We start from the raw sequence: 26,378 nt of genomic DNA, 5'->3' as shown, positions 1-26,378 counted from the left end.
TAAGTGTAGTCATGAGAATTTGTGGTGTCCATGTATAATATTGAAAGAGATATGTGCTTGTGTGTATGTGTGTGTATATGAGTATGGTCGTGAGAATGGGGTCCTGAGTTCATGTGCATGAGAGAAGATGAGTGGGCATGTAAAATGGTGAGACTGTGTGGATGTGTGTGATCACGAGTATATGTCAGGGCTCATGACTGGTCATGAAAATACATGTGTGTGCAATCATGAGAATGCATCTGGGAGTCATGAAAGTATGTATGTTCATAAGAGCATACAGCTGCTGTGAGAGTTTTGCATGCGTGCATGATCGTGAAAGCATATCGCTGATCATGAGAGAGTATAAGTATATATGTGGTCTTGAACTTCAGTGAGAATGTATGAGAGGGAAAGGAGGGAAGGATGAGAATAATAATGAAGGAATAAAAATTGTACTTGTTCATGTGCTCTGCCCCAAACAAGGACCAAAATTTTAGGGTACTCCACAACTGGCCTAGTGTGAGTTCAAGGCAAGGAACTAGGCTTAGCCCATCTTTCTACTTACTACGAACCATCAGAGCTTCACTGCCTAGCCTCCCAAGCCCAGGGCATCAGATATGGCAGCAGTCACCCACTAAGTCTTCCAGAATGCTCACTCCTGAAGGAAGAGCCCAGGCCAGACTCCTTGCCTGACCTTCCTCTTAGCAGCTATCCTCGAAGCCAAACATAGGAAAATCCTCTTCCACACAGTGGTGAGCGAGGCTGCGTGGTGGTGGAGTGGGAAACGGCTGAGAGGTGATACCCCACGTCTGAGGTATGAGAAACCCCAGTAAGATGGTAGACACTGAGAGAGGGCATCAGAGGGCAGACAGACTGAAACCACAACCACAGACAACTAGCCAATCTAATCACAGGGACCACATCCTTGTCTAACTCACTGAAACTAAACCATGCCATGTAGGGCCACCCAAGACGGGCGGGTCATGGTGGAGAGTTCTGACAAAATGCGGTCCGCTGGAGAAGGGAATTGCAAACCACTTCAGGATTCTTGCCTTAAGAACCCCATGAACAGTATGAAAAGGCAAAATGATAGGATACTGAAAGAAGAACTCCCCAGGTCGGTAGGTGCCCAATATGCTACTGGAGATCAGTGGTGAAATAACTCCAGAAAGAATGAAGGGATAGAGCCAAAGTAAAAACAATACCCAGTTGTGGATGTGACTGGTGATAGAAGCAAGGTCCGATGCTGTAAAGAGCAACATTGCATAGGAACCTGGAATGCTAGGTCCATGAATCAAAGCAAATTGGAAGTGGTCAAACAGGAGATGGCAAGAGTGGATGTCGACATTTTAGGAATCAAAGAACTAAAATGGACTGGAATGGCTGAATTTAACTCAGATGATCATTATATCTACTACTGTGGGCAAGACTCCCTTACAAGAAATGGAGTAGCCATCATAGTCAACAGAAGAGTCCGAAATGCAGTACTTGGATGCAATCTCAAAAACAACAGAATGATCTCTGTTCATTTCCAAGGCAAACCATTCAATATCATGGTAATCCAAGTCTATGCCCTGACCAGTAAGGCTGAAAGAGCTGAAGTCGAATGGTTCTATGAAGACCTACAAGACCTTTTAAAACTAACACCCCGAAAAGATGTCCTTTTCATTACAGGGAACTGGAATGCAAAAGTATGAAGTCAAGAAACACCTGGAGTAACAGGCATATTTGGCCTTGGAGTATAGAATGAAGCAGGGCAAAGGCTAATAGAGTTTTGCCAAGAGAACGCGCTGGTCATAGCAAACACCCTCTTCTAACAACACAAGAGAAGACTCTACACATGGACATCACCAGATGGCCAACACTGAAATCAGACTGATTATATTCTTTGAAGCCAAAGATGAAGTCAGCAAAAACAAGACCGGGAGCTGACTGTGGCTCAGATCATGAACTCCTTATTGCCAAATTCAGACTTAAATTGAAGAAAGTAGGGAAAACCACTAGACCATTCAGGATGATCCAAACCAAATATGACCTAAATCAAATCCCTTACAATTATACAGTGGAAGTGAGAAATAGATTTAAGGGACTAGATCTAATAGAGTGCCTGATGAACTATGGACAGAGGTTCGTGACATTGTACAGGAGACAGGGATCAAGACCATCCCCATAGAAAAGAAATGCAAAAAAGCAAAATGGCTGTCTGAGGAGGCCTTACAAATAGCTGTGAAAAGAAGAGAAGTGAAAAGCAAAGGAGAAAAGGAAAGATACCCATTTGAATGCAGAGTTCCAAAGAATTGCAAGAAGAGACAAGAAAGCCTTCCTCAGTGATCAGTGCAAAGAAATAGATAAAAACAATAGAATGAGAAAGACTACAGATCTTTTCATGAAAATTAGAGATACCAAGGGAATATTTCATGCAAAGATGGGCTCATTAAAGGATAGAAATGGTATGGACCTAAAGGAAGCAGAAGATATTAAGAAGAGGTGGCAAGAATACACAGAAGAACTGTATAAAAAAGATCTTCATGACCCAGATAATCATGATGGTGTGATCACTCACCTAGAGACAGACATCCTGGAATATGATATCAAGTGGGCCTTAGGAAGTATCACTATGAACAAAGCTAGTGGAGGTGATGGAATTCCAGTTGAGTTATTTCAAATCTTTAAAGATGATTCTGTGAAAGTGCTGCTCTCAATATGTCAGCAAATTTGGAAAACTCAGCAGTGGCCACAGGACTGGAAAAGGTCAGTTTTCATTTCAATCCCAAACAAAGGCAATGCCAAAGAATGTTCCAACTACAGCACAATTGCACTCATCTCACATGCTAGTAAAGTAATGCTCAAAATTCTCCAAGCCAGGCTTCAGCAATACATGAACCATGAACTTCCAGATGTTCAAGCTGGTTTTAGAAAAGGCAGAGGAACCAGAGATCAAATTGCCAACATTCACTGGATCATCAAAAAAGCAAGAGAGTTCCAGAAAAACATCTATTTCTGCTTTACTGACTATGTCAAAACCTTTGACTGTGTGGATCACAACAAACTGTGGAAAATTCTTAAAGAGATGGGAATACCAGGCACCTGACTTGCCTCTTGAGAAATCTGTATGCAGATCAGGAAGCAACAGTCAGAACTGGACATGGAACAACAGATTGGTTCCAAATAGGAAATGGAGTATGTCAAGGCTGTATATTGTCACCCTGCTTATTTAACTTATATGCAGAGTACATCATGAGAAACGTTGCGCTGGATGAAGCACAAGCTGGAATCAAGATTGCCGGGAGAAATATCAATAACCTCAGATATGCAGATGACAACACCCTATGGCAGAAAGTGAGGAAGAACTAAAGAGCCTCTTGATGAAGGTGAAAGAAGAGTGAAGAAGTTGGCTTAAAGCTCAACATTCAGAACTAAGATTATGGCATCTGGTCCCATCACTTCATATCAAATAGATGTGGAAATAATGAGAGACTTTATTTTCTTGGGCTCCAAAATCACTGCAGATAGTGACTTCAGCCATGAAACTAAGACACTTGCTCCTTGGAAGGAAAGTTATGACCAACTTAGACAGCATATTAAAAAGCAGAGACGCTACTTTGCCAACAAAGGTCCGTCTAGTCAAGGCTATGGTTTTTCCAGCGGATGTATGGATGTGAGAGTTGGACTGTGAAGAAAGCTGAGCACCGAAGAATTGATGCTTTTGAACTGTGGTGTTGGAGAAGACTCTTGAGAGTCTCTTGGACTGCAAGGAGATCCAACCAGTCCATCCTAAAGGAGATCAGTCCTGAGTGTTCATTGGAAGGACTGATGTTGAAGCTGAAACTCCGATACTTTGGACACCTAATGCAAAGAGCTGACACATTGGAAAAGACCCTGATGCTGACTGAAGGCAGGAGGAGGAGGGGATGACAGAAGTTGAGATGGTTGGATGGCATCACTGACTCAGTGGATATGAGTTTGGGTAACTCCGGGATTTGGTGATGGACAGGGAGGCCTGGTGTGCTTCGGTCCATGGGGTCGCAAAGAGTCGGACACAACTGAGCGACTGAACTGAACCGAACTGAAGACTCTCTATCATCCAGTGCCCATGCCTACCTCCACTCCTGCCCCCACTTGGAACTGTAGGTTCTTATTTGAAAGGTTCTCTCAGGCCATGCAGGCCAATCTCCCATGCTGGAAGTGAGTTCCTCCCAAAATATCCCTGACAGGTCAGTCTTTCTTTGATTATCCTTCAGGAATACAGAGGTCACTACTAAATGAGGAAGCCCTCATTGTCTTAAGGAAGTTTTTTCTTAAACTGAATGGAAACCTATCTCTCCTTTAAAATGAAAGTTATCTATCAAAGGGCAGTGGCTATGAAGTCACATCAGACATGCATTTATGAGAATAAATTTATCAGAATAAATAAAACTACAATGGCTGGGCAAAGTGAGCAATTGTTGTTTAGCTGCTAAGTCATGTCATACTTTTTGCAACCCCATGGACTGTAGCCTTCTAGGCTCCTCTGTCCATGGGATTTCGCAGAAAAGAATACTGAGCCACCAGGGAAGCCCAAGTGAGTGACAGAGGTCTCTTTGCAAACCAGCTATTTTCATCAGAGACTTAGCAACAAAATTATACTTGTAACTAAGTATTCTTTTAAATCACTGTATACATTATACATTTTTATAATTACTATATAATGTATACTGTATCTATACATTAGTATTATTATTCAGAGATATAAACCTAAACCACCTACCATGCTTTATGGGAGATTTAGGAATTTTCCCTTTACTGACTATAGAATCTAATTCCTCCACTAATGTAACACCACTGTATTGGGTGCCCAGAGGATCTTCTGCTCCTGGTTAAAAATATCTAGTTTCAAGGCTTCACTGAACCCAGGGGATCTGCAGATAGACCTCTTTAATTCAATCCAATGATTACTATGAGTAGATTTCTTATTCTGCAGTAGATTACTTTTTGTTATGGATACAAAAGGCAAATAAGATACAATCTAAACCCTTAAGAAATTCACAGCCTACTTGGAAGAAAGGAAAACATATGGAGTAGCATGTAATCAAGTATTCAGTCTCCAGCACATCCTGGGCTTCAGCACTGAGCACCACCTGCAGTGACCGAGTTCACCAGTGATGGTTTCTCCCTCAGCTCTTTGGGAAGGAGACAACCCCAGCCAAGGCCTCTAGACCCCTGACTGACATGCAAGATGCTTCTCTGGACTAGAACTGACTTCACCTGGGGGAACAGAAGGTGCTTGAGGGAGGTGGGGCACAGCTCCCAACGCTCTCTGAAAGCAGAGCCACAAGCTGGGCAGCCATCATGCTTCTTGTGTGAGTGGTGAACCAGCAGCCCAGATCCTCAGGCTCTGCCAGCCCTGGAGTTTCATACGAAGCTGGCTTAGAGCTCCTTCCCTCAATGCTATTTCCCCATGACATTCTCAGTTTCCAAAGGCCCCTCCCAGTTCAGCAAATTCCTCTAGAAGGACCCCTTCTCAGAGTCCGCCCAGCATCAGCACCCCTCTGAGTACTCTTTACTCTGGTGGCCATCTCAAGTGCAACGCTCCTGGGAGCCAGCACCGCATGTCCCCCAGAGCTAATTATACTTAGTGAGCTAGCAGCCAGAGGGGGACACATGGTGACTTCATGCGGCTGCGATATATATTTGTCCCTCCCTCTGACCCCACTCCCTTTCCTCTATTTCTCCCAATTCCCTACCCAGAACCTAAACTCTGAGGCAGCTCCCTGCTCCCTACCAACTCCTCCTCTCCAGCACACACACACACACACACCCCACACATAACTTCATACTACTTAGAAACCACACCTTGTTTCTATATCAACTCATCCAAGGGCATATAGCCACAGAGTACAGTATCCCTGGCACAGAAAGACTTCAGTTGTCTCCCCCATATCCTAAAGCCCCATTGACCTCCACCTCCCTGGCCCTGCTGAGTTTTCACCATGCTTCACTGCCCCCAAAGCTGACTACTCTCCCTCTTCCCTAGCTCTCACCCTGCTGTCCTCAGTGGCTCTGAAAGGACCCATAAGCAATCCCTGACAACTATTTCAATCTCTAAGATTTCAGCAATCAACCTAGAGAGGAGACCCAGTGTCCTGGCTGCCTGCCCTTCCCTGCCTATCCAATCCCTCCTTATCATCCAGCTGCAAGACCTTCCTTATACATGCCACAGTTCTAGCATCATGACAAGCTCAGCAGCACATGCCCTGATACCACTGGATGAGATTTCCTTTTCACATCCCCACCCTCTTCCCACACCCATTCTTCTATCTTTCAGAGATGGTGTCTCTCATTGTGGAGGGTGTCTAGTGCATTCTTGGCCTTCAATAACCATTGTGCCATTCATTGTCTCATCTCCCGGTACCTCTTAATCCAGGCAGCCTCCTCACATCTCAGGGCAAAGTCCTAGAAAACAGCCAAAGAAAATCATTCAAACACTTTTTTAAGGTAGCTTTCCTTGGGACTGCCTGGCTAATTATTAGTGGCAGAGAGTGGACAGGTTGGAATCCAGGTAGGACAGTTATTTAAAAGGATGTGGACCCAGATATTTTCATAATCCAATAGCAGTGTAACAAAATTGGTGCTGGTGGTGGGGGAGGAGGAATGGATCTGTTAACAGGGTGTCTGCTGTGTGTACCTTTCAGGTGCTCCATGGCCCTAAATTGCCTTCAGAAGACTTAGCACCTAGCATGGTGTCTGGCATTACAGTAGATGCCCAATTAATATTTGTTGGATGTTGAACAAAGTACTAGGTGCCAGTTCCAACTGGGAAGATTGAGGGAAGAACCCAAAAGGGGCTACTGGAGGCGCCCCTTAAGATCCCACCAGGAGAGGATCTCCATGCTAAGGACAGCCTCATTAACCACTTGCTCACCAGAGGACAGCAGTCTCAATACCCCTACCCCTCTACCAGCATACCTCTCCTTAAAGGTGACATTGGCACCCCCTTCTCAAAACAAAAACCCAGCCACATCACGTTTCCAAGTCCTTCAATCAGACCTCTCTTTTCCCACTCACAACCAAACTGTACTGGAAAACAGCTCAACTGCGTAGTGGAAAGTCAATTCCCCACTCCTACTCTCCCCGCTCAGGAATCTCTACCCAGCCCTATTTTATGGTTGCTCCCATCCTGAACCCCACCTTCAATAGACCTCCAATTGGCTGCTCCTTCCACTCCACCGCCCCTGGCACTGCAGAAATGTGGGCATCTCTGGCACAACCTGAGACTGGCAGTTCGAGGAATGGAGAGTGAGCAATATTAAGAACGGCTGTTATGAGCAATGTGTGAGGGGATAAGAACCCCTGGAAGAACGAAGACCGTGCCAAAGCAGCGGAGCTGGCCCCGGCGCTTCTTCTCTGACTCTTCTGCATGGGAAACGGGGGCGCGGTCCACCCAGCTCCCCCTGGGAGACTTGCCAACTCAGACTCCCCGCCCGGAGCTGATGGAGCTGAGGGCGAACTCCAAGCACTCCCCACAAATCGGGCATCGTCCTCTCATTCTCATCCTCAAGGGCACAGGGCGCTGCAAAGGCTGGTGAGGGGCGGCAGGAAAAGTATCTACCGGAGAGACACGTTTGAGTAAAAGGTGCTGTTTCCCAAGAACCGCTAGACTGAGACCTCCTTCCCAAACTGTGAGGGGAGCTGGAGGTGGGAAAAACAGAAATCCCTCCCGCACCCCGGGCTCTGGAGGCTCACCTGCCTGCACTCACCGAAGGCCGGGCAGCTTGGCTCTGCGCAGGAAGCCGCCCCGGCCTGGAGGCGCCGGACTTGGCCTCGCGAGCGGAGCAGGCGCCTAGGCAGCCGCAGCCTTCCCGAGCCGAAGCGCCCCGCCCTCGCCTTCTGCGGACGGCCCCCGGCCCCACCTCAAGGGCGGGGCTAGCCGGCCCCCTCGAGGCCACGCCCCTGCCCCGGCGCTCCCTCCCTCGTGACGTGGAGCCGCTTGGGGCTGCGCGCCATCTTGGCTCGGCCGGGAGAGTATCTCGTGAGGTGGCGGGGAGCCAGATTTTTACCCAACGCCAGTCAAGTTTTAGGGCCCAAGGGAGCCCTGCCTCCATCCCAGTGAGGTGCAGCACGTACCCTTTGAACCTACGTTTGCCTCTAACCACCTCCTCCCTAAATTGGTCTCAGTACTGGCCTTGTAATTGTTTGCCAATGATTTGTTGCCTTTCACACTCTGTTGCCCATTTATTATTCGTCCTTTGGTTGCGCCCATTTTTTAAGTGGAGAAACTTGAAAGCAAGATAAATTTCCATACTGCAAGCTTAAGTGAATTGTGTCGCTTGGCTGTGCTAACACTGTTACTATAAAATGAAATGTTTGTCTATAGTATGTACAGAATAGTAAGACAGTTTTAAATGCCAAAATTCATGCCAAATTTTGGTTAAATCTGACCATTTTCTTTTAATTGCACCGTACCCTATACCCTGTGACAATTAATGCATCTTTCCCATCTGGTTTGTGAAGTTTCATCACAGTATCTATTCAGTCCTTTACATTGCCCAGTAAGCACTGTTAGAAATGTAAGGATTTTACATATTCAAAAGCAGAGACATTACTTTGCCAACAAAGGTCCTTCTAGTCAAGGCTATGGTTTTTCCTGTGGTCATGTATGGATGTGAGAGTTGGACTGTGAAGAAGGCTGAGCGCCGAAGAATTGATGCTTTTGAACTGTGGTGTTGGAGAAGACTCTTGAGAGTCCCTTGGACTGCAAGGAGATCCAACCAGTCCATTCTGAAGGAGATCAGCCCTGGGATTTCTTTGGAGAGAATGATGCTGAAGCTGAAACTCCAGTACTTTGGCCACCTCATTGGAAAAGCTGACTCATTGGAAAAGACTCTGATGCTGGGAGGATTGGGGGCAGGAGGAGAAGGGGATGACGACAGAGGATGAGATGGCTGGATGGCATCACTGACTCGATGGACCTGAGTCTGAGTGAACTCCGGGAGTTGGTGACGGACAGGGAGGCCTGGCATGCTGTGATTCATGGGGTCGCAAAGAGTTGGACACGACTGAGCGACTGAACTGAACTGAACGTGTACAGACTTATAAACACACAAGTTCTATATCAGCAACAAATGCTGTAGTTGACATCAATGGCATGTATAACCATTTTTTTTCTTTCCTCCAATATATTCACCATTTGGCTTAATTAATTCTATGTCATTGGTAGAAGGAAGGAAAATCTGAGTAATTCTGACTTACTTGAGGGGTAAGAAATGAACCTGAATATTTTGTTTGTCTGACCCTCCAAGCAAATTCAAGGTACATATTTAAAGAAGTGGAAAGTACATAGCAGTTTTTATAAAAGCAGTCCAGAAAGTTCCAACTCTTCTCCAGATGGTTTCAGTTCCCATCAAAAGGAAATCCCTGAGACACTTTATATCCTTTCACTAAAACGCAACTCAGTCAATGCAGAGGTAAAGTATAACATACTTTACCAAGTGTTAATGTTTTACTAAGAGAAAAGCTGAGGCAATGTTTAATGTTGTATCTATCATACCATGGAGTTTGATACAAAAACCAGGAAGTTCAGTCAGGACACAATTATTAAGCCAATTTTACTTCACTCCCCTTTTAAAAGTAACTCCTAAATAGGGGACACAAAATTCACTAGACATCTCCCTTCTGCTCCATGGCATTTTATAAGGACACTAGGAACTGTGTGTTTCTCTCCTTCTGCTTCAGAGGCAATTTTTGATTGTAGAAATCTCTAAGGTGCTTATTGTCCTTGGGTTTTTTTTTTTTTTTTATCATTTAAATGCCCAAATTCTGTTTTTCACTGACCTAGCTCACTTTCTGCATGAACAGCTTTAGTACCCACTTCACTGTGGGGTAAGGTTAGCTATTAGCACCAGTATTAAGCAGATCCTTCCTAAGAACACTCTGTAAATAGCAGGGGGTAGGGAGAATGGTAAGGAAAAAACAACATTCATTTAGCAGTCAAGCGCAGGACTGTACTGCCCCCGTGGGATTTTCATGTTTAAGGAATATGGTCTTAATGCCCACCTTGTGGCAATATCTAGCTAACATCCATTCCCTCCCCCAGCTGATTTGGGTAGGGGGCGGGGCAGGAGACAAACAGCAAAGTTATCTTGTTAGCAAAAAACAAAACAAAAACATGATCTTCTTCTCAGAGTACACAGGCTATAGCAAGTCCTCTCACCAAGAGGACATTAGTTTTTTTGCAGGGATGAAAAGACCAGGCTCTGATAGGTAGCACAGGGCAGAGCACAACAAAGGAGGCACTAAATTCTTAGAGTGCTGAAGTCTGGTTCCCATATGGGAATGCATTTTTTAAAGGACCTTCAGCATAATAAATGCCTTTTTAACAATTTAATCGCTATTCTTCCTGCAGTAACTTAAATGGTTTTACATTTTACTTAGAAACATGTATTTATAAGATTCTTTCATGGATCTTATATACTATTTAGGCTGATTAGGGATAAGGTTTACCACAATCACCTTTTTATTCATCCTTTTATTTTTTCCGTCTGTGTTCACTTGCCTGCTTCCCTTTGCTGACATCTACCATAAAAATAATGAGACTGACCATTTTAATTGTGGCATAGCAAAGGGTCAGAGTCCTGGCTCTGCCATTTATTGGGTATTATGGCTTTGGTGGGCTTCCCTGGTAGCTCAGGTGGTAAAGAATCTCCTTGCAATGCAGGAGACCTGGGTTTGATCCCTGGGTTGGGAAGATCCCCTGGAGGAGGGTACGGCAACCCTCTCCAGTATTCTTGCCTGGAGAATCCCCATGGACAGAGGAGCCTGGCGGGCTACAGTCCATGGGGGTCGCAAAGAGTCAGACACAACTGAGCAACTTAAGCCACAGCACAGGATAGCTTTGGGTAAGTCACTGATTGCGTTTTTCAGCCACAGAATAGGAACAGTATCACCCACCTTGTGGGGTCGTGAGAACTAGAGACATTATGAAAAGTTCCTAATATAGCACAAAATCATTATCATCACCACTATCAGCTTCATGCAAAAAAAAAAACCTAAAATTCAAAACTGGCCAAAAAAATTTATGCAACAAATATTTTTAAAGAAAGATACACAAGTCAATCTCATTAAGATTCTGAAAACCCTGTCACCTGCTTTATTTCTAGATAAGGGTAAAGGGAAACAAGGAAATATTCACTTGAATTTGAGGGGCAGCTAAACTGAAAGCACGAGTAGCAACAATTTTATGCCTCTAAGGTTACTCTGATCCATAAAGGAATGCTAAAATTTCCTTGTTTGGAGACTTAAGAGTTTAATTTTCCCCTAAAGCAAGATCATCCACTTTGGCTGGGGTAAAAGAATAAAGAACAAACTCAGTAGCACCAAATGGGGTTTAACACAGAAAATAGGGCCAGGTTTCTCCTTTCAAATGCAAAATTTTACATTAAAATATGTTTAAAAATCATAGTTGTTTTTCCTCCTGATTCAATCCTTCTCTTTCTTCTACCAGGAACCCCAGAAACCTAAAGAGCATGTGATTATTGACTAGATATACAATCCAGCTGCCCCTTCCAAACTGGAATCTGATTACAAATGGACTGGCCTAGCTCAAGGCTGCCCTCAGTGACAGGAAGCAGTATCTATGCTCTCAGGGAAAACGGATACTGAGGATGCCACCAGTCAAAAAGTCGAACGCTGTGTACTGGGTCCAGGATGACTTGCACACCCTGTTCACTGCGCAGTTTCTGACCACCATGGACAGGATAATCTTGGAACACCAGTCTCACTCGATGATGCCGCATGTCCGTGCTCACACTGATAGTAAACTGGGAGGGAAAAGTAAATTCAATACCCAAATTTAACAACCTTGTTTTCCTATGACACACTCTGAAATGAAACAGTCTAGACAATTGACATGGACTAGGCCACAAAATAATCTCTAAGTTACACTACCAGCACCTTTGCAAAAATATTAAAAATTAACAGTGGTTTTTATAAGTTTTTCTTAGCTTCATATATTTAAACTGTGCTAAAGAAAGCCTCTCAAATGGCTGCACATATTAGGATACGTGCACATAGAGTACCATCAGTGACAATTTTTAAAAACTGGATTGGAGCTATAAGAGATGATTTGAAGGGATTTTGATGAGATACATCTGATGACTTTTTTTTGGAAAATAAACCACAAAATCTCTAAATGTGTTTATATATCAACATATATAGATGGATAGAGAATTGTATGAATAGGAAGAATATGGAATATGAGTATATAAATAAGTCATTAATGTGGCTTAATGAGATGCCTACCATAAAAACAGATATATGACATACTTTGAATTACACAAAATTATTTAAGACAGTGGGTATATACATGTATATATTAACAGAAACATTAAAGAACAATTCCCCAGAAGTTAAGTGCAGTTATAGGATACAAGTCTAAGTTACCTTTACTGTCTCAACATGTTTATGTATTATTTAACTCTTCACATGAAGTATGCATTACTTATTTTACCATTAAAAAAAGAATAAAGCTATTTTCAATGTGGAGGGGAACGTATCTCTGAAAATAAGCCAAAAATACAGAAAAGATAAATTACATGAACTCTCCAGTTGCCAATCCAGTTAAAAATGTTAAAAATATGGAAAATATACCAGAGGCATATTTGTTGTTTACTAATCTAATTCTTAGCTAAACCTTGAATAGTCAAGGGAATCACACAAAGGACAGAGCTGGTAACCCTACATTTTAATATTCCATTTATGATACCACATGCATACTTCAGATCCTGACATATAGTGCCCATGCTTTACCATTAACCTTAATGGGGTAATGTTTCTCAAACATTAACGAGCACAACACAGGAGATATAAAACCATTCTATTCACTATGGAGAAGGAAACAGAGGTAAAATATTCTCAGACATAACTAACTTCTCCACAAATAAGTCTAGTCCTAATATAAAAGTCAGTTTTCAGATTTTATTTAAAATTATTTTAAACAATAATTTTTTTCAAATATTTCTTCCTCAGTGGTTAAATATACAAATCTTTCAAACTCTAGGTACAGTGACAGTCTACGAAAGAACTGAGGATGACATCCTGTCTCCACTTACCAGGGTAAATATCATTCCCATGACAATTGGAATAAAGATGAAATTGAGAGTGGTGACCTGCAGTAGGCAGCAGTCCTGGTCTGGGTTGGTATGAACATCTTCGTACTGAATGGGAGGCTGCAATCCTCCCATACACTTGCTCTTTAATCTTGGGGACTGAGAAGAATTAAGAATTACTCTCATGGATTAGAGGAAATGTTATGGCTCTAAGACTCCACCAGTGAAAATGCTTAACTAAAGCTGCTGAGATCCATTTTTCTGTTATCTCTTCTCTCTTTAATATATATATCAGCTTCTACACAGATCAAGGAAAGCCCTTTGAAAGATGAGGAAACACATGCAAGCACATGCAGAACAGGTCCTCTCAGTAGCCAAGATCTCAGGTACAGTCCAAGCAAAAAGCAGAAAGAAAGGTACAATAGTATCTGCTCTTCCTGCAAACACTCTTGGCAGTCCCTCTCCCCATGGCTTCCTCAAATTGCCTCAGATATATACAACCATGTGAATTATTATTGTTTACAAATACATTTTCTTTGAAAAAAATTTCTAGGCAAATAACCTCAATACATTGTTTTAACAAGTTCTCTCCTTTCCCCTACTTTTAAGTCTTCAATTATACAGAAAAATTAATAAAACCATGCAATAAACTCCTGTATACCCTTTACCACTGGATATTCTGCCATATTTGTTTTCTTTCCTCTCACATCTCTCATTTTATAAATATATATATATTCACATGTTTAAAAAAAAATCACAGCTCTGAGGTGGGGGAGGCAAAGTCATTTGAAAGTAACATCGGCACCTAAAAAAATTAACAATAATTTCATATCATCTAATATCCACAGAATCTTCAAATTTAATTGTACCAAAAATGTCTTTTATACATAAAGAGGTATCTCATTGTTCATTAATCCAGGATCTGCTCAAGGTTTACTCTATGCATTGAGCTATTAAATCTTTGTGCCTCTTTAATATAAAATAATTCCCTCTTTCTTTTCATGACATTATTATAAGTTTTAATGTGTAGTATCTGATTTTAAAAAGGCAGTTTTATGTTTAGTAAAATCAGAGCAAGGTATTATCTGAAAAGCAAAGAGATGATAAAAACGCATACCTGTTTTTTGAACTTGAAGTTGAATTCCCACATTGGTTCCTGTCTGTTCCCAACAATCTTTCTGCACCAGAAAAGTAAGCACTGTAAGAAAATAAAAATAACCTTTCTGTTGCTAGCTCTAAAGACAGCCATGGCTCCAATGCTGAGATTTTACTTTGGCACAGATAGAAACCCCCATATCCTGCCCCCTCACCCCCAATTTGACATTGGTGCAACATGAGAAGAGATAACCCCAAGGCTGTTCAGTAAAGAGAAGAGGTACCGATAAAAGTCAACCTCAGATGCTATTAAGGTCAACCCCTATTGTTCTCATCTTTAAAGACAGAAACACGGTCTCTAGAGACTGGGGCATTCAGCAGGCCACTACTCTATATTAAAATATAAGGGCAGTCAGTAGCCATCAGATAAGATGATAACAAAGCCATAAAACAGGCAGAGATAGCCAACCCTGAATGTAATAGGAGCAAACCACTCAGGACCTTCTGGGAGCAGACAGCCAGTATGGAAACTACCGAGCTGAGCTGAATTCAATCTAGAGTAAGCCCCTCAAGGAAAGTCAGGCTACAGCTAGGGTTAACACAAGAAGTTAAGTACCTCCCAGGGGATAAGGGGTGGGTCGTCCGCCGTGCCAGCTGTCCTGCCCTTCAGACATGCCCTGTACGTCCTGCTGTTCCATCAAAAATAATGGGCTTGGCTTTAAGGGGCAAACACTTCTGCTGCCAACACAACGGCTCCAGTGTCCCACACAAGCTATGCTACTGAAAAGAGAGAGAGGGAGAATCAAATACGAAAAGGTGGAGTCCAGCAACATGTGACAACTTCCTTCAGGCATGCTGGCAACTTCCTGAATGCCATGCGATTATGGTTATACTAGCAAGGCAATGCATGGGACATAGGCCACTGCAGGTCCCACATCCTCCAGATCTCTAAACAATGGACACAAAAACAGCAGACAGGTGGCCTAGGCTTCCTGTCTCGGTTAAGATTTTTGTTATCACCACTGTTAGTAGTCCACTTAAAAAATTAATATACAATTATAAAAATATGAAGACATGGGCATTTTAGATTTAGGAGTAGCACTTGCATTGTGCACTGGAGCCGCAAGGATGTCCAGCATGAAGTCTGCCCAGTGCTGCTCTGCTCCCAGCAACTGATTAGCACCCAGCCACGGTCAGCTTTGGGGTGATCCCACCTCACCACAGTTAACCTGCGATGATCAAAGGTCTTTGGGAGAAGGAAAACTATAAATGTGAAAAGATACTCTGTCTACTCAGTATTATGAGAAGGAATAAATTTCTACCCCCTCAGCATTCTAATCCTGCCCTAAGTCCATCAACTAGTGTGCCATTAAATTGAGCTCAGCCAATGACCCTGATCACCTCAGTTTACAATCCTGGGAAGAACCATGATGATCTTGAAATCAACAGTACTCTTTTAATCAATATGTATCAGGTAGAATGTTCTTACACTAGAGCTGAACTAGGGAAAAAGAATCATTAACATCCAAAGCATAAAAAACAAACCAGAATTATGAAGTACTAAAGAACATCAGACTTTGGGTAGGAACAGAATAAAAAAAAAATAATTCACAAACTCAAAAGATACAAAGTTTGGACAATAGTATTAGCTGAATGAGAAAAAAGTTGGAGACATCGACTTGCCTAAATAATCATATATGCTATAATAGTCTAGCTTGGCAAAGGTGTGTTCACAGATACCTCATGGTGGAACAAAGGACAAAATGGACCACAGGCTTACAGACCTACTTACAGATCAGAAAAATACAATGAAACTTGAATACAATGTATAAATGAATATAAACTACTGGGGAAATCCAGAGATATAAATAATGGCCTAGAACACAGGAAGAATTTTAGAGCGCTAAAGTCTATGAGTGGGAATACTTCATAGTCTCTGAAACAATCCATCCCAGAGCCTGGCAACAATAGGCACTTTGCAAATGCTGAAGAAGTCTACACCAGAATCTTTTAAGAAGGTCAATGAGAAAGTGACATTCCAGATGTCAAGGTCACATTAGAAAAAGAAAATTAGTAAGTTGTTTTATATTTTTGTACGATTTAATGGAGAAGGAAATGGCTACCCACTCCGGTATTCTAGGCTGGAGAAACCCCGTGGACAGAGGAGCCTGGGAGGCTACAGTCTATGGGGTTGCACAGAGTCGGACATGACTGAAGTTACTTAGCATATCATGATTTAAAGCACCTTTTGAGAATTATGGTTTACATCTACCAAGGAAGAACTGTGTTCTTCCTTGCTCAAACCATCAAACCATTTAAAGTGGTTCAATGTATAAGGCATGAAAATAAATTGAAGAGAATAAGGAATATGCTAAAAGCACAAGAAAGCTTTAAGGTAAAGATAACATAAGCCAGCCCAGCACAGCAGGAATGTCCTGGAGAAACGATACCCCCAAGCCCAGAAAGTTTATATTAGTCCCCGAGCAGCCTGGTATCTACAGCCCCAGACCACCCCATTAAGAAAGCTAGAAACAAGCCATGATAACAGGCCCGTTATACAAGAGTCCATTTCTTAAACCCTACCACTAATACCCACTTACTTTGGAATTCTTTAATGTGCTAGGAGTGCTTTCTGGAATGGCTGGATTCTTGGAGATTCGAGCAGCAAATGGCTCATACATATGGTACAGAGATCGGATCACACATGCCCGAAGACAGTGCAGCTTCTCCATTGACTCTGGTCGCAGGCGCAAAGGCAGAGAGGCATCCAGTGTGTAGTGTCTGAAACATGACACATTACTCCTACCAGTAAGCGACCTGTCTCTTCTGTTCTAGGCGTCTCCTAGGACTCCTGGGCTCTGTACAAATTTTACATTACTAGTCCACTGGCAGTAGTTAGTTTGTCCCTAGTGCTCTCATGTGGTCTCTCTCTCTTACACACACACACACACACACACACACACACACACAAAATCACCATCTCCTTCACTTCTCAGCTACTTTTCTTTGTTATGCAAAACCCAATTCATATATACCTTATAATCCTGCACTTTTCTATTCATTTAACATTTTTAAATCCTAGTTCACTTTAAAAAGGGCAAGTCTCTGACTTGATACTAGTACAATATACTTCAGTTACTCAAAAAGAACTTGCACTGGAGAAGATCCACCAGGTTCTCTTGTCACATGTCTCAGAAAGTTCTCTACTCCCTGATAACATCCCCTTCCACCATACTCTTACCGACAGTTTATAATCTTCATTTCACTTCTAACCCAGCATCAAAAGTTAGCCCTCTTATTAATCACATCATTCACTCTCCTCACCACTGCAACTATACAGAGCCACATAAATGCAAAGACTATGCAATCAAGATGACTAGCAAATCTAAGAAACAACCAACCCAGTTGGAAAGATAAACAGATGGGCATCTATAGTTTCTGAGAATTCTAGCTAAGATAAACCTCTGAAGCAAAGTCAAAAACAGTTATTTTTGAGACCTTACTTTTGCTGAAAGTATTAGGTTGGTGCAAAAGTAACTGGGATTTTACAATGTTGAACTTTGCCACTTCATATTGGAATACATTCTTAAATAAATGTGGATATATTATACATCATTTTAGTGTACATTTCTCACTTTTTTTTTTTTTCGCTAATGACATTACTTGTTGTTTATTTTGTATTTACTTTAGACTATGGAAATGATGTTAGACAAGAAGCAAATTGGAGCGGTTTTTATTTGAGTTCAAAATGGGTCATAAAGCAGCAGAGACAACTCACAACATCAACAATGCATTTGGCCCAGAACTGCTACCAATCACAGTGCAGTGGTGGTTCAAGATGTTTTGAAAAGGAGACGAGAGCCTTGAAGATGAGGAGTGTAGCGGCCAATCAGTGGAAGTTGACAACAACCAACTGAGAACCATCATCAAAGGTGAGCCTCTTACAGCTATAGGAGAAGTTGCTGAAGAACTCAACATTGACCATTCTATGGTCATTTGGCATCTGAAGCAAATTGGAAAGGTGAAAAAGCTCAATAAGTAGTTGCCTCATGAGCTGACCAAAAATAAAAAAAATTGTCATTCTGAATTGTCGTCTTCTAGGGCTTCCCTGGTGGCTCAGAGGGTAAAGTGTCTGCCTACAATGCGGGAAAGCCAGGTTCGATCCCTGGGTCGGGAAGATCCCCTGGAGAAGGAAATGGCAACCCACTCCAGTACTCTTGCCTGGAAAATCCCATGGACGGAGAAGCCTGGTAGGTTACAGTCCATGGGGTCGCAAAGAGTCGGACATGACTGAGCGGAGCGATTTCACTTTACATTACTATTCTACGCGACAACAATGAACCATTTCTCAATCGGATTGTGATATGCGATAAAAAGTGGATTTTATACAACAACCAGCAATGACCAGCTCAGTGGCTGGACTGAGAAGCTCCAGAGCACTTCCCAAAGCCAAACTTGTATCAAAAAAGGTCATGGTCACTGTTTGGTAGTCTGCTGCCCATCTGATCCACTACAGCTTTCTGAATCCCAGCAAAACCATTACACCTGAGAAGTATGCTCAGTAAATTGATGAAATTCACCAAAAACTGCAATGCCTGCACCCAGCATTGGTGAACAGATTGGGCCCAAGAATTATTCTCTACAACAATGCCTGAATGCACATTGCACAACTGACACTTTAAAAGTTGAACAAGAAAAAAAAAAAAGTTGAATGATTGGGCAATGAAGTTTTGCCTTATCTGCCATATTAACCTGACCTCTTGCCAACTGACTACCACTTCTTCAAGCATCTCAACAACTTTTTGCAGGTAAAACGCTTCCACAAGCAGCAGGAGGCAGAAATGCGTTCCAAGAGTTCACTGAATCCGGAGGCGTAGATTTTCATGCTACAGGAATAAACAAACTTATTTCTTGTTGGCAAAAATGTTTTGAATGTAATGGTTTCTATTTTGATTAACAAAGATATGTTTGAGCCTAGTTACAATGATTTAAAATTCACTGCCTGAAACGGCAACTACTTTTGTACCAACCTAATAAATATTCTGCTTGGGGGTAAGGAGGTAATCATAGGGAAGACAATTACCTGAATGAATTAATATCAATTTTAAAGAGGAGCTCAAGGAAGTCAAAGCTACGTTCATGCCCAGGCATGAATTAGAGAAAGTGAAGAGGTCACCATCCAGGGAGTAGCATCAAATCAAAAACAATGAAATCAGCCACACAGATAACATAGTGAGCTTTCTGTGGTCGCACCTTCGGTACAACCTTGTCCAAAAGGCAGCAGTGCAAGTGACAGTCCAGGCGTTCTTACAAATCAGGGAAAAATTCACAATGTCCTCAGGACGGATATAGGAGGCCAGCAACAGCCAAATATCCATGGGATACTCTTCTCCTCCAGTCCCGTTCAGGTCTTCTGAAATAGAAAAAAGAACTATAACCTCTGACCTTCTATTATATGCACATATAAAGATCCCTAATCATTTCAATTCTCCCAGGGCTTGCATAGTTAAGAAAATAGTTTAAATAGGTCCAAGGAAGTCTCTCAAACTCACATTTCCTGCTTATTGCAGCTGCTAAAATTTTTGGTTTCCTGTTGCCCAAGTGAATAGGTTGTGTTCTTAAGGCCTTTATTTAACCAATATTTACACACTATTTTGAAGTTTTCAAAGTACCTTAGCATACATTATACCACTCAACTCCAATAATATGAAAATAAGGAAAATATTACTGTGCCCATTTTACTATATTATTGTGGCCCATATTACTTTGTGCATGTAGTCAAGGTAAACAAAATCCAGTTTTCTCCAAATTCCAACTTTACACTATAAATTCTACCCTTGATTTCCCTTGCAATCCCCATCCATCATTTTCTTCAGTTCAGTCATTTAAAAAACAAAACTGATTTTTATATAGTATAAGGAATCCTCAAAGTACAAAATAAAAAACTAAGTAAATTACAATGTATTTTCATTACTCAATAATTGCTTGCACATATTTTTTTTTCTTCTAGTTTCTGGTTTCACTATCAGCTTGGTCTACGGTTCTGGCCACGGGCATCCAGTAATCAAAGACACCCTGTGAGGACATATCCTCACTTCTTCCTCCTTCAGACCTTATTAGTGTTAATTCTCTTGACCCTGAGGTCCATAATACATGTCAGATTCAAGTAAAAATCCACACTCCATAGAGACACCAGAATCTGGTCTAACTCTAAACTTTAATTGAGACTTAGTCATATAGTTATCCAAAACCAAGGTTTCTTTGTTTCCAGGGCAAAGCCCTGAAGCTGCATCTGCTTTTCTAGTGGCTTCCTGCAGCTCTATAAGTCAATTAGGTTCTTGCATTAGGTTCTTCATAATGGAGACCAATGCTTCTAAAACATTGTTTCTTGTGGTTCCTATGCTTCTTGAAATCTCCAGCAACCATTTAAGGCTCAGCCTACAGCCCTTGGGGCCCTCTTCTCCCACATTAAATCTCTCTCTCAGAAGGCAAACAACTTTCAGTAATTCCTCCACTGAGAATCGTGATGACTTTTACAAAGCAGAGTACTGTTAAAATTTTTCTATCTTTAGGGACAAAATTCAGTGATTATAAAAATTGCCAATATTCTTTTTTTGCAAATATTTTATACCTAATTATTAAGAAATTTCAAAACATAAATGGAATCAGTAAAGGAAAGCTTCATGTAGGTAAGTTATGTAGGACATAAAAAATTTGATAGGCATAGGTTAAGAGGAAGTATTCCAAGTGAAATAAACAGCTAACATGAAGCCTGAATATTCAGAAAAACAAAACATATGTGAAGGCAATAAACAGATAAGTTGAGCAAGATTTTGATGATATTAATAAACTGCTGTTAACTTTTTTACATGTGATAATTTTTTAAAGAGCATTTATCTTTTGGAGATAATTATCAAAATATTTACAGATATAATAATGGGATATCTGGAAACCTTCAAACTAATTGTGCACGTGTGTGTGTTGAGATTAGGGGTGAGGGGGTAGTGGCTAAAACAAAAACAGCCATGAGTTGATAACTGTTGAAGGTATGTGATAGCCACATGGGATTCATTATACTATTCATTCTTCTTTTGTATACGTTCCTTTTTTAAAAGAAAAAAGAGGCAGGGGGGTGGGAGACTGGTTTGATGAGAATAAAGGACCTTAATGAGGGTAAAGTGGAGCAAGGAAGTAAAAGAGGAATTATAGCTAAGAGTTTGTAAACCACAAGTCATATGTCTGATAAGTAACTGGGCTCCTGAATACATAAGAATTATTACAACTCAGTAACAAAAATATAACCTAATTTAAAAATGAGTGAAAGATTTGGATATTTCTCTACAGATGATATACAAAAGGCCAATAAGCACATAAAATATTCAACATTAGTATGCAAATGAAAACCATGAGATACCACTTCACATTCACTAGAATGGCTATAGTTTAAAAAGTTAAACAAATAACAAGTGTTGGCTAGGATGTGGAATTGCTAGTGGGACATAAAATGGAAACTTCATAAAGAAAGCTTGGTAATTCCTCAAAAAGTTAAACACAGTTACCATGTCATCTAGCAATTTCACTCCTACCCAACAGAAATGAAAATACTTCAGACAAAAACTTGTCCATGAGTTAGTAACATTATTCATAATAGTCAAATAAAAAGGAATGAAACACTGATGTACGCTACAATACGGATGAACCTTGAAAACACTATGCTAAGTCAAAGCAGTCAGATGCAAAAGGCCACATATTATATGATATATGATTTCATTTATATGAAATGTCCAGAGTAGGCGAATCTATAAAGACCGAAAGTAGTTTGGTGGTTGCCTGGGAGGAAGGGATGGGTGGGAAAGAGTGTTAGGAGGGAATTAGGTTTGGGTTGACAGAAATGTTCTAACTTAGATCATGTTGATGGCTACAGAACTCTGTGTGAACATATTAAAACCATACATTGCACACTTTAAAGGGATGTATTTTGTCTCAATAAAGATGTTTTAAAAATCTGTAAGCTCTTCTGTGGAACGTGCTCAAAACCAAAGAAGAAAATCAAGAGCAATATCTAACATTGATACAATGGTGACAATAGGCAGGGATTTCAAGCAAGAAAGAGAGAAGAATGTCTATTAGCATCCTTGGTTCTGGAAAAGAGTGGTATAACTGACAATAACTGGCATAATTGCAAAGCAATGTCAGTTCATTTATTACTGATTATTTCAATTGTCATTGTTCAGTTGCTCAGTCGTGTCCAACTATTTGCAACCCCATGGACTGCAGCATGCCAGGCTTCCCTGTCCTTCACCATTTCCTGGAGCTTGCTCAAACTCACATCCATTGAGTTGGTGATGCCATCCAACCATCTCATCCTCTGTCATCCCCTTCTCTTCCTGCCTTCAATCTTTCTCAGCATCAGGGTCTTTTCCAAGGAGTCAGCTCTTCGCATCAGGTGGCCAAAATACTGGAGTTTCCGCTTCAACATCAGTCCTTCCAATGAATATTCAGGACTGATTTCCTTTAGGATGGACTGGTTGGATCTCCTTGCAGTCACCAGGGGACTCTCAAGAGTCTTCTCCAACACAATTCAAAAGCAGCAGTTCTTCGGTACTCAGCTTTGATGGTCCAACTCTCACAACCATCCATGATACGTGGAAAAACCATAGCTTTAACTGGATGGACCTTTGTCGACAAAATAATGTCTCTGCTTTTTAATAGGCTATCTAGGTTGGTCATAGCTTTTCTTCCCAGGAACAAGTGTCTTTTAATTTCATGGCTGCAGTCACCATCTACAGTGATTCTGGAACCCAAGAAAATAGTCTGTCACTGTTTCTATTGTTTCCCCATCTACTTACAATGAAGTGATGGGACTGGATGCCATGATCTTCATTTTTGGAATTTTGAGTTTTAAGCCAGCTTTTTCACTCTTCTCTTTCACCTTCATCAAGAGTCTCTTTAGTTCCCCTTCACTTTCTGCCATAAGGGTAATGTCATCTGCATATCTGAGGTTATTGCTATTTCTCCCAGTAATCTTGATTCCAGCTTATCATTCTTCCAGCCCAGTATTTCACATAATGTACTCTGCATATAAGTTAAATAAGCAGGGTGACAATATACAGCCTTGACGTACTCCTTCTCCAAGTTTGAACCAGTCCATTGTTCCATGTCTGGTTCTAACTGGTGCTTCTTGACCTGCATACAGGTTTCACAGGAGGCAGATCAGGTGGTCTGGTATTCCCATCTCTTTAAGAATTTTCCACAGTTTGTTGTGATCCACACAGTCAAAGGCTTTAGCATAGTCAACAAAGCAGAAGTAGATGTTTTTCTGGAATTCTCTTGCTTTTTCTATGAAGCAACAGATGCTGGCAATTTGATCTCTGGTTCCTCTGCCTTTTCTAAATCCAGCTTGAACACCTGGAAGTTCTTGGTTCATGTACTCTGAAGTCAAACTTGGAGAATTTTGAGCATTACTTTGCTAGCATGTGAAATGAGTGCAATTGTGCTGTAGTTTGAACATTCTTTGGCACTACTTTCTTTGGGATTGGAATGAAAACTGACCTTTTTCCAGCCCTGTGGCCACTGCTGAGTTTTCCAAATTTGCTGATTATTTCAAAATATTTTAACAAATGCAAAAGTCTGTTATCTGATTCTCAAGTATAGGTGAAAGTTCTCATAGATCTGAGACCAAAACTATACATTATTATTTTAACTTCCCCCTGACTCTAGCCGATCATCAGAACCACTTTAGCTTTATCAAAAGGTACCCTGAGACCTCACTGGTAGTGCAGTGGATAAGAATCTGCCTGCCAATGCAGGGGACACAGGTTCAGTCCCTGATTCAGGAAGATTCCACACGCCATAGAGCAACTAAGCCTGTGCACAACTATTGAGCCTGTGTGCTACCACTACTGAAGTTCACGTGTCTAGAGTATGTGTTCTACAACAAGAGAAGCCACCACAATGAGAAGCCCACACACCAAAACAAAGAGTAGCCCTCACCCACCGCAACTAGAGAAAGCCCCCACAAAAAGCAATAGAGACCCAGTGCAGCCAATACGTAAATAATTTTCAAAAATTACAAATAAAAAAGAATAGGTATTCTGGGCTCCATTCCAAGAGTATGAGTTTTTAAGTCTGGAGCAAACCGATGAATGATGGATTGGCACATTATATACCATTAATCTAACTTTCTTTGTTTCACTTGTGTAAGTTTTATCACCACTAATACATAAATATCACATGTTTCTATTTACTACAGTACCTAGTAGACATAAAGCAGACATTAACAACTGCAGAGTACATACATATCTAACTGAAATGAAACTGGTTATATAAAAATCCAAATATTTAGAAGAACATTTTTGTCAAAAGTTTTCTTCCTTACACATTCAGAAATCCAGAAATGCAAAGGCTTTTTGTTCTCCTGTTGTTAAATGGATTTTACCTGATAATGTTCTCAATCATAATACGTTCTCAATGAACAGCTACTACAGTTTACAGCTCCAGAAATATACTGACTGTTACGACTCTCCTTTCCTCTCAAATTTAGATATAAGTGGAAAGCCCTGGTATATTAAAGTCCTGTCCTACTCCTAACATTCAAACTCGGGTTCCCTACTGGTATCACCTCTTGTGTTACTGAGAAGTGACAGCTTCAAGTTATCACCACAGATAGGACTAATAATCCAAAAGAAAGCAAGCCTTGTACCTCTGTGCCTCTTGCTTTTCTTTTTTCTGGAGATAGTTCTCTCATGGATGCTTTCCTCCTGGGCATCAGTCTCACCACTGCTGTCGATGATGTCACAGGGCTCACCAGCCCCAGAAAGAGCTTCCACTGCAGGAACCTGGGAGGCTTCCAAGCCACAGAGAGATTTTACTAGAAAAAAATAAGAGAATGAGACAGCAGAGCCTAAGCCTATGGCTTAGGCACGGTGTCAGCATACATGAGGAAAAGAAAACAGAAAAACAAAAAAGCAAAAGCAGTGTGGGAGTCTGCTAAAGAAAGCTGAGAATGTTAAAAAAAAAAAAAAAGGCATTTTAAATACAAAAAATTGGAAAGCAATGGGCAAACTGATTCCAAAATTGCAGAAACACATCAGACCTGTAATAAGGGAGTGAAACACATCAGACCTGAAATAAGGGAGTGAATTATTCTCCACTATAAACCCCGCAGGATAAAAGCAAAAAGTGAATGCTATTTTCATTTGCATAATTTCTGAGGAGAATGTTGAGAGGAATTAAATCCAATTTAACCTTAATCTTGGGCGAGAGACAGTACTTATTATAAAAACACAAGTTTCAAGGTTGAAGCATGGAAGCATGAAGCATGGAAAAAGGAAAAAAAAAATGCTTCAAGGTTATTACACAAATAGCAGTTAAGTGAAGAATAATATATGTGAACAATAGGAAGAAGATTAATAAGCAGGAAGAAAGCAGTGGAAACCACAGAAGAGTAATCAAGGACTTATTTTTTAATAGAAAGACAAAATATTACCGCTACAGAAACTTCTACTGCTCTTGGCTAATTTTTCCCCTCCTCTGAATATTAAGTAACAACGGAGGACAGCAAACACGTTTACAGGAAGATCCCCAAAGGACTGTAAGAAAAACACTGAGGCAGAACCCCAGGAAAATAAAAAACCTAGTTTACTGTCTGAGTCTGAAAAGACTCGTTGGAAGCCTACCTTCCTGCTGAACAGCATTGGCGACAGCTTTCTTGACCCTTCCAGACCTCACGACTGCCGGATCCGAGTTGGCATAATCCGCCACGGTCACTGAAACACAGTACCAACCCTCAAAGGAAAAGGCGTCCCTCCTCAGCTTACTCCCCACCAAAATTCCCTGCGCACTCCAAGTTCCCAGAGGGCCCCAGCCGCCCTCCCATTGCAGACAGGCGAGCACTCGCCACGGTGCCTTCCAGCCCTGCTTCCAGCCCCGTCTTTCAACGCCCCTGCCCCTCGCCCACCTCTTCCTGAGCAGGCGTCTTGGGCCCGGAACTTGAGTCGCTTCCCTCTCTTGGGCATGGCGACCGTGTCGGGGCGAGGCCGGGTTAGAGGGCCAGGTCCCCGGGCCATGTTTCAGGCCAGAGAGCGGGATCTGTGAGCCTAGGGCCAACTCCGGCCGGCTCCGCTGCCATCCCGCTCCAGAGACCGCAGCTCCCGCGAGGACTTAGGCCCCGGCTCCGCGTCTCATCGGCCGCCAACTCTCCTCTTCAGAAACCAATCACCC

At 41.6% G+C, this 26,378-nt stretch overlaps 2 protein-coding genes across 5 annotated transcripts in view; both read right to left on the bottom strand.

Moving 5' to 3' along the window:
* The window catches only part of PPFIA4 (PTPRF interacting protein alpha 4), a 52,352-nt gene extending 42,940 nt beyond the window's left edge, over nt 1-9,412 (bottom strand). The window contains exon 1 of the mRNA XM_070384510.1: nt 7,702-9,412. The gene's annotated coding sequence lies outside the window, so the exon portion shown is untranslated. The remainder of the gene's footprint in view (nt 1-7,701) is intronic.
* Nucleotides 9,413-11,325: 1,913 nt separating this feature from the next.
* Nucleotides 11,326-26,369, bottom strand: TMEM183A (transmembrane protein 183A). Of its 4 annotated transcripts, none has more exons than XM_014478167.2 (8): nt 26,116-26,369; nt 25,835-25,924; nt 24,859-25,026; nt 19,410-19,569; nt 16,757-16,937; nt 14,179-14,259; nt 13,065-13,220; nt 11,326-11,774 (listed from the first exon to the last, which is right to left on the bottom strand). In XM_014478167.2, the coding sequence occupies exons 1-8, from the start codon at nt 26,222-26,224 to the stop codon at nt 11,589-11,591; spliced, it is 1,131 nt and encodes a 376-aa protein (XP_014333653.2). In that variant the 5' UTR covers nt 26,225-26,369; the 3' UTR covers nt 11,326-11,588. The 4 variants fall into 4 exon arrangements, with proteins under 4 accessions (XP_014333653.2, XP_070240614.1, XP_070240612.1 ...); XM_070384513.1 differs by having other exon boundaries at nt 13,065-13,212; XM_070384511.1 differs by having other exon boundaries at nt 19,410-19,566.
* Nucleotides 26,370-26,378: the final 9 nt, after the last annotated feature.

Source organism: Bos mutus, chromosome 16, assembly GCF_027580195.1.
Source record: "Bos mutus isolate GX-2022 chromosome 16, NWIPB_WYAK_1.1, whole genome shotgun sequence".
NCBI lineage: Eukaryota > Metazoa > Chordata > Mammalia > Artiodactyla > Bovidae > Bos > Bos mutus.
This window is presented reverse-complemented; position numbering and strand designations above follow the sequence as displayed.